The 10,933-nt window shown below is 39.7% G+C and overlaps 1 protein-coding gene across 3 annotated transcripts in view; it reads right to left on the bottom strand.

The window, feature by feature from the left end:
• Nucleotides 1-1,110: 1,110 nt before the first annotated feature.
• The window catches only part of EPS15 (epidermal growth factor receptor pathway substrate 15), a 312,116-nt gene continuing 302,293 nt past the window's right edge, over nt 1,111-10,933 (bottom strand). For all 3 annotated transcript variants that reach the window (XM_033915879.1, XM_033915877.1, XM_033915878.1), the window contains exon 25: nt 1,111-3,676. In XM_033915879.1, coding sequence (XP_033771770.1) covers nt 3,530-3,676 — 147 coding nt within the window. In that variant the 3' untranslated portion in view covers nt 1,111-3,529. The remainder of the gene's footprint in view (nt 3,677-10,933) is intronic.

The following is a 10,933-nucleotide window of genomic DNA, read 5'->3' as shown; positions in this document are numbered from 1 at the left end:
ACCAATAACTGATATGTTTCTGGTGCAGGCTTGCATTTCTTGGACTCACAGGATTCCATTTTTCTCTGGGACAGATGAAAAAAAACAGCTGAAATAAAATCAAATTAATGTTCAAGAAATCAATTGCCACTACTTGATGCTCTGAAGTCCAGTACAGGCGACAGCCACTCAAAAAATTCAATGAAACTTCTGCAATATGATTACAGGTGCCACTTCAGATTGATTGTATGAACCACATGATAGTTCATATTGCAGAATAGATGACTTGCTTCCACCTACAAGCAGACTGGTTTTATGAACCATATGATTAATCACATTGTTGAACAGAAGACTTGTTTTTACTACAAGCCGTAGAACATTGTTTTTATATGTTCTTATTTTTAATAAACTTTTCCTGGGTCACCATTTTTTCTTTGGAAAACACAAAACGTTATAATGAAACCAGGTAATTTAAATACTTTTTAATATATTTAAAAATTAATAATGAAATAAAATAATTTTAATTTTTTTAAAAAAATATATAAAACAGATGTATCAGACAATTTATATTTCATTATGTGCTTAAATTTTATTTCCATAATTACAGGCCATAGTTAAAATTTATAAACATAAAATGAAAAGTTTATTAACAATGTTGTAACCTACCTGAGCAAGTTTTAAAAAAAGCCAATTAAAACTTATGTGAAGTGATGCTCTCACAACTGCAGCAGTCGTTTATCTGTCTTTTTCCAGCATAGCTACAACTCAGGTAAAACAAAACCTAAATCCAATACAAGTCAGCATGAATATAATATATACACACTTTACTATCATAAATTGATTCAGTGAGTATACATTTTTAACAAAAGATAAGTATGTAGTCCAGTACAACAGTTACGATTAGTGTACATTTCTCATAGTAATGCTTTAGATAAATTATTAACTTTAATACTTGTAAGAGTGAGTTTACTGTGCAAATGAGTGTTTCTTTATTTTTTCTTTAGTGCAAGAGGAAGTTTTAGCCATTTCCTGTTTTACATGTCCTGAAGATCTGCACTGGCACCTTACTGGAGCTGAACTATTTGTTTAATTAATGCCCAAAGTGTCAGGTAACCCATACAGTTAGTTATAACAATATTATTTACTAAAAGATAAGGAGAAGTGATGCTTCTCAGGATGAAGGTTCAATTTCTAGAACCTTAATGTTATTTCCTTTTCAAATTTTTTTTGTTTTTAGTTTTGTTGTAAATGACTGGATGGCGTGTCTGGTTTCCTCCATTTTGCTGTACCAAGGAAGTTACTTTCTGGCTCACCTTTTCTGCTCTCAGTTGCACCTCAAATCCTTGTGTTTTGTTGTAGCTCTAATATCGCTACCCTCTTCAGAATTGGGATGTCTCAATGCTCTTTAATTAAAGATTACAAACGATAGAACTCCTGACTTAAATCATATCTTTTAAGCCTCAGAAGAAGTGCATTTTCAATTTGCTAAGTTGGATAGGGAATCCAATTTCCACTGGCACGTTTTTCCTCGATGAAACGGGGTAGAGGGGTAAGCACCGTTTGCAATACTTGAATGTATTACGGATCACAATTATAAGACAATCAGTGAGTTTCTTTCAATTCCAGTTTATCTGAGATAACACAGAATCAAATTCTAACCAGGTAGATAATTTCTAAAATGTTTAACTGGCATTCAATAAGTTACATATTATTAAGGATTGCAGCAAATATCAAACTGTAAAGGAAAAAACAGTTTGCTATACCTGCATGTAACCTACTTCATATTGCCAAAATATATTCAGCTCATCTACCAGCATAGTTTAAGAGAAGACAATGGCACTTAGTTAACGAGGAGGCCATAGCAATTTCAGTTACTGCTGTCAAATTTTTATCATCATCAGTGGTGCTGAACATTTGTTAGTCTAAGTATTTTTTTCTTTTTAAAAGGAGACAACATATATATACTTGTATATATTTACATATGTATACAATAATGCATTATCCATTCCAAGTATTTCTAATGGTTCCTCTGCATAAATACAAATGTTTTTGAAAATCAGGAAGTAACCAAAAGTCATGGGGTATAGGAAATATGACTATAATGATCACTCCTTTGAGACTAAGCTGCAAGCTGTCCTCATTGCTCAAATGAAGAGAGAATGTTTTCCTATGCGCAACCATGCTGAAATACCCAATAGCAAGGTTAAGGAGGAATGGGATGTAGGATGACTAGCTTTAATAGCATATATACACAACTTTGAGATACTTGCAAATCCTGCTTCTGGGTGGGGGTGTCATTTAGTCAGAAGCTCATTTCCCTACTAAATAGATGTGCTTTCATTTCTTTAGATTTTATTTATTTACAGGAAACACGGGCTGCCACCTTTAACTTCCTTTCTGTTATGACAATCACTGCTATCTTTTCTTTTCCTGTTTAGCCTCTGTATTCTTGCCCAGTCTTCATTAGAGATCTGTCATGCTAGGCACAACTTTTTGTTTTCTCTCACATCCCATATATAAAATACTAAAGTGCAGTATTAAGGCAGAGTGAGCACAATATGGCAAAACAAAGACACAGACCAAGCAAGATCCAAATGAAAGGTCTTTATTAAAAGCGGATAGCATAACTAGTTTTCCTGGAGGAAATGTCCATAGTCTGTTATTGAGAAAGACATGGGGGAAGCCTCTGCTTGCTCTGGATCGGTAGCATGGAATGTTGCTATTCTTTGGGTTTTGGCCAGGTACTAGGGACCTGGATTGGCCATCCTAAGAACGGGCTACTGGGCTTTATGGCCATTAGTGTGACTCAGTAAGGATATTCTTATGTTTTTACTCCCAGGAACACAAGAATGTGCCCGACGTGGCCACATTTCACTTATATGGCTGCGTCAGGGGCAAATCAGCTGGTGAAATGAGTGCTAGAAACACCAAAGCTGTAAGTGCAAATATGCCTGGGTCTGTGAAGATCTTGTTTGGTCTGCTTCTTTGTTTTGCCAGATGGTACATCTAGTGGACCAGCTGCCTTCTTGTTTTCTTATCCCTAGAGTGAGCACAATATACATTCCCAGTTCACGTCTTCGATTTCTCTAAAACAGCCTTCAAGTTTGGGAGCTGTGGTGCTAAGGAAGCCCCAGCACTGATTTCTATGGCATTAGGCTGATCCAATATCAGCATTTCCCATCTCAATCTCAAAAGAGCCAATTTTCTTCCAATAGAGAACATTAATTGTGGAGGGTAAAAAGCTTTATCACCAGAACAACCAATGCAGCATGCCAGGATTTCAAGTCTTTTCTTCTAGAGACTAATGCAGTAGGTTATATTTTGTTTAAAAAAAGAATTAGACACTTGTTAATTAGGCATGCAGCAGAAAGGGGTATATTTGACAATGTCTTTACTTAAGAAAACACTGGAATGTGAAAGATAAAATGTCTGAATCAAAAGCAGTGAAATCTGAAACTTTTTGAGTACTTTTGACAAACACCACAAAGGCCCAGGACTCAGAAAAGGACACACTTTGTGCCAAAAATTGTGTAGCTTTTATATTAATTCTTCAGGCATCTGATATCTCAGATTTACTGAGTGCTATGGCCAGTTCCAAGTCCTCTTGTTCTTGCCGATTTAGTCTAGCAAGTCTCTCTTTCTCTTCTCTCTCACTTTCCCTCTTGGCCCATTCAATCATATCTTCTTCAGTAGGACACTGCAATTTCAAAAGAAACATGTCTGGACTAAGAAATGGAAAATACTTCACATGATGCAATTGAAGAGGTGAGTTCCAAAACTTAAGTACATTTCTTTTCTCTAAACGGCGCTGTTGGTGATGGCTGCCGATCGCATGGCAATGGCACTGTTTAGAGGATCGCACCTCCGGCAAAGGTAGGCACTAGAAATGTAGGTCAAGGTTTTAAAAGGCCTAAATCTCCTGCACTTTGACATGAATCGCGCCTAACGCCACGCTTACAGTATTCTTAGGCACTGGTAAGTGCTTCTGGAGATGCAATTCCGGTGCCCTTTGTTTAGGTACCTTGAAATCTTATATAAGCACCGTTTGAAATGGCGTTTCTCTTTTAACTACAGTGCCATTTATAGAATTTCCCCCAAACTGCCTTTTATAAATAGCCATAGTGTATCTGAAATTTGAGCTAAAGGGCTTTCTTCATAAGATATATACTATTCATTTAAAAAAAAAAAAATTATTGTGTTAGATAGATTTCTTGGAAATAAAATTTGCGTTTATCTAGAAAACAGCTTTGTGTACTTAACAGACTTTATAACTTGCCTCTTCAATTGTTTGATTTTTTTAATATTAAGCAAAGCATTCTCAGACCATCAAGGCTGCCTTGGACATAACACATGTCATCTGCATACATCCATTATCAGCATGGTTCTGTTATGGCCGTTTTGAGAGAGATTATCTTATCAAGATTTGTACTTGCCATGGAAGTAGGTTTATTAAGCAAGGTTGTACATTGACGTATCACTATCCTCCCCACCCACCTCTATTCCTGCATTTTGAAAGGCTTTGAAACTAATCACAACTGGAAATGTCTAAGAATTAAAGTTATCCAATCATCTATCAGATTTTGTCAAATGACTGACTGTAAGTCAATGTTGCATCTACACTTATTCTTTCTACTTACATTGTAACTTACTCTTTTTTGTCAATACACACTGCAGTAAATACCAAGGCTGTTCCATGAACTTTGCTAACCTACATAGTTGTTAAAGGACATACACTATGCACCTAGTAAATAACTTAGAACAATTATCAGTACTTGTCCAGAGCTCTTATGGATTTCATGACCTTCTTGTACTTTTATTAAACTAGGGTGATAGGGAAGGGTTATGATGGTGGCATGATTGGTTGCAGTTCTGGAATTCTCGGTAGATTGTTTAATTGGCGTACTTTGCTATAACGCCTGCAAAGAGAGAGGGCAGACTTCTTAGACAGCTGGCAGAGTTTACTCACAGCATAGAAGAATTTGCAATCACTGCAGAAGGTACCAGTTTCGAGTGCAATATTGCCCTAGAGCAGGGGTAGGCAATTCACGACCTTAGAATTACAGGGTTCTAAGTGACAATTTTCAGTATTTTTAACTCTGATGACTTCCGGGTTCTATCTGACATGTAGATGTTAAAACACTCACAAGGATTTATTGCAACTTAACTGTTCCTTCATTTCATAAGAAATTACATGGTAAATCCGCACATGTCATTGAACACCAAATTCCCCACAAACTTCCACTTCAAATTCCTGAGAATGACTTTCGGTACAGTTAGAACCATGTAATTCTAAGGTCGTGAATTCCGGTCCTCGAGAGCCACAGGCAGGCCAGGATTTCAGGATATCCACAATAAATATGTATGAGATAGATTTGCTTCTCAAGGAGGCAGTGCTTGCAAATACATCTCATATTCATTGTGGATATCTTGAAAACTTGATCTGCCTTTGGCTCTCGAGGACCAGAATTGTCTATCCCTGCCCTAGAGAGTCAATCTTGCTAGAAGAGGGTCGGTCTCTCTCAGCCCTGCAGAATGCTTTCCACTGTTGGAGAGTGGTACAAATACAGTGTAAGGAAGTCATCAGGTGCAAGACAGAATGAAAGATTAGGTTCTTACCTTTGCTAATCTTCTTCCTTGTAAATCCACACTTTATTCCGGGGACCAGTGGGTTATTTCCCTCTACCCGCCAGGGCTTTGTAGGAAGCCTCAGAATTTCAGAGGCCTCCCCCCTCACACCTCATCAATGTGCCAGTATCCAGTTCCTCAGTCAGTACAAAAGCAGCCAAGAATATCTGTAGAGGGCAACAAGAGAGAAGGGAACGGGGAGAATTCCCCAACAAGTAAATCAGTTCTGCTCATATCAACAATGAAAAACGAGAGAACAGATCATTAAACAGTATACCTGAATGACAAACACTGCTATAGGGAGACACAGCCTGCACTGTAAGAAGGGGGTGCCTGAACTAGGGACCCCCCAACTAAGTGCTAAACCAATTCATATGACACTCTTATAAAGACTGGTCAGAAAACAGAAATCCAGCTTACCAGTACTTGTAAAGGCAGACAATCAGCAAAGAATGGGGCGGGTTCCCGGAATAAAGTATGGATTTAGAAGAAAGATTAGCAAAGATAAGAACATAATCTTTTGTTCTTGTACAATCCCACTTTATTCTGGGACCAGTGGGATGAAACAGAGCAGTCCCGAAGCAGTGGGACTGATGAGCTGCTGCCAAAACAGAGACACCAGTGTGTATAGTTAATGTGAATTTTTTGAGTTTTCTGACATTGCTTTTAAGTGGAATAAATTACTATGCGATTTGTAATGTAATTGAATGCATTCATGTAAAGTACTGTCTTCTGAACTATTATGAATGTTTTAAACGTGAACCGCTTAGGTATAGGCGGTTTAGAAATTTCTGAAATAATAAATAAATAAAAGCATCATCTGCTTGGCCGCCACATCGATCCTGTAGAACTTGGTGAAAGTATGTAAGGAAGACCAGGTAGCGGCCCTCAAATCTCATCTAGAGAAACAGGCGACGACTCTGCCCAAGAGGACGAAACACTTGTGGTTGAGTGAGCCCGCACCGCAAGGGGGGGCTTCTTTCTGGCCACCACGTAAGCCATGGAAATGGCCATGCAAATCCACCTGGAAATGGTAGCCTTCGAAGCTGGACTACCTTTGTGGGCAGGACCTGCCAGAACAAATAGATGGTCAGAGGCAAAACTCATTGGTGACCTCCAGATAATGCAATAAAAGTCTGCGCATGTCCAAGGACCATAACACCCGGTCCTACTCTCTCGACCCAGAGGAAGCAAAAGCAGGAAGCCAAACTTCCTGATTCACATGGAAAGTGGAAACCACTTTCGAGAGAAAAGAAGGGATAGTACGCATCACAGCGGAATCTGTAATACGCAGAAAGGGATCCCTGCAGGAAAGGGCCTGGAGTTCCAAGACCCTGCAGGCTGAAGTAATAGCCATCAGGCAGACTGTCTTGATCGTGAGATCCATCAGACACGACTGCTCCAGAGGCTCATACGGCAAACGAACCAGAGAGCAAAGAACCAGATTAAGATTCCAGTTCAGACAGGGAAGGCACAATGGAGGCCGAAGCCGCAGAGCTCCCCTCAGAAAACGAGCTACATCCAGATGAGCTGCCAACAAGCCCTTCAGAGAAGGAGGGCCCATACACGACAGAACGGCAATCTGTACATAGAGCTAAGCTACCGCTAGGCCCATCTTTAGGATATCCTGCAGAAACTCCAAGACCCAAAAAATCAATGGGAGAGACAGATCCACCTGTCGCAGGGCGCACCAGGTCTGGTTACACCTTCAAATAGGCTGACAATCACAGCCAAAGAATAACCCCAGTTAGTTAAGGCTGCGCACTCAAGAGCCAGAAGACTAAATCAGTCCGGATCCTGCGTCGCAATTGGAACCTGTGTGAGAAGGCGAGAATGACAAGGTAGCTGCAAATAAGGCATGAACCAATGACATCCTGCCCTGTGGAGATCATCTATGTGGTTTTCTTTCAAAAATGAAACTGGCAAGTATAAAAAATAACTTTAAAATCAAAATCTGGAAAAGTCCAAGATGGCCACTGAGGGCCTGGGAAAATCAGAGAACCCTCAAAAACAGAGATTTTAGGATTTTAGAGATGGGCCTAAGGCATGCAGGGAAACCACCTAAAAAAACCTTTTTAAAGAACCCCCCACATACAAAAAAAATCTGATTCAAGCTGTACCCACAGAAACATGTGCCGACAGGGAAACAACACTTGCAGCATGTACTCACTGTGACAGGTGTTGAATGAGAGAAACTGCAGACAGAGCTGTAAACAGCTCACAGGGAGATCCTTTGCCTCAGTGAACTGGAAATCTGGATTTGAAGTCTTCTGACTGCCCTACTGGCCTGACCACCACAGCTGGAGTCACCCTTGGACATGTTGCGCAGATGCCTGGCATAGGAATGCAATCTGACTTCGATCCCGGTTGCGCCTCCACAGAACTGCTCAGCATGTGCTCTACCCACTAGTGGACGAACCTGGAGTGAGCAAGCTCCCAAGGGAATGGTTCTGATGTGCAGGCTGTCTAGGGGGACTTACCAAGAAGAAGGGAACCCCCTAGAAGCAGACTTTTTCCAAAGGTCTGTGATCTCCCGCAGGCAAGGGATGTCCTCACAGGGAACCTCCACAGCACAAGGGCGAAAACCACAAAAGCAAAACACTGAAACTATGCAAAATAAAACACAAGCAGAAAAGACAAGACTCCTACACCCTGGCTTGTAGGAAGGAATACCGAGGAGCTGGGATACTGGCACAGTGATGAGGTATGAGGAGGAGGGGGTTTAAGACTTTGAAATTATGAGGCTTCCTACAAAGTTCTAGTGGGTAGAGGGAAATAACTCACTGGTCCCAGAATAAAGTGGGATTGTAAGAAAGTGAGGTGTTTCAGCTTCTGGCAGTCAGTGCTAAATACAAGAAGAGACTAGACATAAGCAGCAACAGCAGATGCAGCCACTGTGCTGAGCAGTGGATCCTGAATATGCTCTGAATGGAAACGTTTTTAAAATAGTGATATTTCTGGAACCCAGTGGATTACAGGACCTGAGACAACATGGATTCACTAGAGGCAGGTCTTGTCAGATAAATTTGATCAATATCTGACTGGGTAACCAGAGAATTTTCAGTAGATGATCTTATGACAATCAAATTAAAAATGGATGTCTGCTGCTCAGTGTTAAAACCTGCACTATATCCAATGACACTTACTAATGCATTAAACATCCAAAAATCTCTAAAGAACATAAAGCTATCAAGCTTTATACATATAAGCCCATATTCTATGAACAGTGCCTTAAGTTGTGCCCAGCCATTTATAAACGTTTTAAAAATCATTAAAAAAAATGTAGGCACCTACCGTCGTTGTCATCGTGTGTACAGAGGTGCCTTAGAACACCTAAGGTTGAAGTAGGTGTAATTAACGCTGGAAATGACTTTAAGTGTTCTAAGGTGCCTCCATAAACACAATTCTCATCAAAGGTAGGCGCCAGAAATGTAGGCCTTTAAAACCCTGGCCTTTGACAAAAGATGCGATTCTGTAAATGGCGCCAATGCATGATTGACACATGATAATTGGCTATTTTTAGGTGGCCACCGATAATGGCACCATTTACAGAATCTGGCCCAAAGAGATTCACAGTATATCAAGATCATCCACAATTATTCTTAATAAGTTCTATCCTTGAAGTCCACAAACAAATCAGATTTTCAGGATATCCTTAATGAATAATAATGAGAAAAAATTACATAAAATGGAGGTAGTGGGCCTACAAATCTCTCCCATGGATATTCATTAGGTTATCTGGTCTGTTTGCTGCCTTCAAAGACTGTTCTTTTATAATGTACCAGTTTTCTAGCCTGTTACATTAACAGATGCTAGAATAGATGTGTAGACTTAGGCATTTCTTTCTTTCTGTATGTCTTTCTTTCTCTCTCCCTGCCCCCTTTCTTTCTTTCTGTCTCTCTCCCTGGCTCCCTGTCTTTCTTTCTGTCTCCCTCTCTCTCCTTGCCCGCTGTCTTTCTTTCTGTCTTTCCCCCTGTCAAGCAGCACCCCTTCCCTACTCCCCTTGTCCAGAAGTAGCCCTTTTCCCTTCCCCTGTCCAGCAGAACCCCTTCCCTGCTCCCCCTATCCAACAGTAGCCCTTATTCCTTCCTTTTACCACCTCCCCTGCCCAGCAGCACCCCTTCCCTGCTCCCCTTGTCCAGCAGTAGCCCTTCTCCCTTCCTTTTACCTCCCCCTGTCCAGAAGCACCCCTTCCCTGCTCCCCCTGTCCAGTAGTAGCCCTTCTCCCTTCCTTTTACCTTCCCCCTGTCCAGTAGTACCCCTTCTCCCTTCCCTGCTCCCCCTGTCCAGCATCCGCTAGGCCAGCCCGCTTTTCATTATCGAAGTGTGTTGTACTCTATTGTGATCCGCCTTGGGAAAGGCGGGGTCTAAATAAAGAAATACAAATAAACAAGGATCAATATGATCTGATATGTCAGTTTGCAGATGAATTACAAACCTGGTTAGGAATAGAAATACTAGCTATAAAGAGTATCATTTTAATATTCTGTATTCTTACTTTCCCTCAAACTGAATTTCTTCATAACTCTGAACACTCTAACCTTGTCTTCTGACTTCATTTATAACGGTATTTCAAAACCATATTTAGAAAATCTGTCTACAAATTGGTACATCAAATCCTCAAAGTCATATCTAGAAGCTTGCTTTTAGTATTGTTATCCAAAGCAGTTAAATAGGTATCTCAACACAAAGCTAACACTGCATATAAAATTGCAAAATTTCCTAATTATCTCCCCTATTAACAGAATCACACATTTTGTGAGGAATATTTTAATATTTATCAAATGAAATTAAGTACAGAAGAGCACCAGATATACTGAATGAAATTACTTATATGGAGATAGAAAAGAGAATGTAAAGAACAAAAACTTGAAAATAAACACATGAAGATGAAAAGTGCTTTTATTTTATTTATTGGGATTAGCTGCCTTTATGAAGAGATTCGCCACAAATTAAATTATATATAAACTGCACATCAGTATACGTATGTGGCACACAATAAAAAATAAAAGAAAAATAAAGGCAAAAGTATACAAAATTATACATCTAAAAATAACCAATATAAACATCACAAATACTCAAGCCTGCAAAAAAAAAAAAAAAAAAAAATTAAAAAATTGCTAGCTTCCTAAATTTCAAACCATCAATGTCTAATCTCAAGGTCGGCAGCAGTGCACAAACACAAACCTCAGGTTTACAATGTGTTTGTTATAAACTATTGCTATGAAGAGTCAAAATATTATATAAAGCATGCAGGGGGGTAGATTTCAAAAACAGGGGTGGGGGTGGAAGCAGGATTTGGGAGTGAAAAACAAACCATTTTGACTAT

The sequence above is a fragment of the Geotrypetes seraphini genome, chromosome 12 (genome assembly GCF_902459505.1).
Source record: "Geotrypetes seraphini chromosome 12, aGeoSer1.1, whole genome shotgun sequence".
Lineage (NCBI taxonomy): Eukaryota > Metazoa > Chordata > Amphibia > Gymnophiona > Dermophiidae > Geotrypetes > Geotrypetes seraphini.
This window is presented reverse-complemented; position numbering and strand designations above follow the sequence as displayed.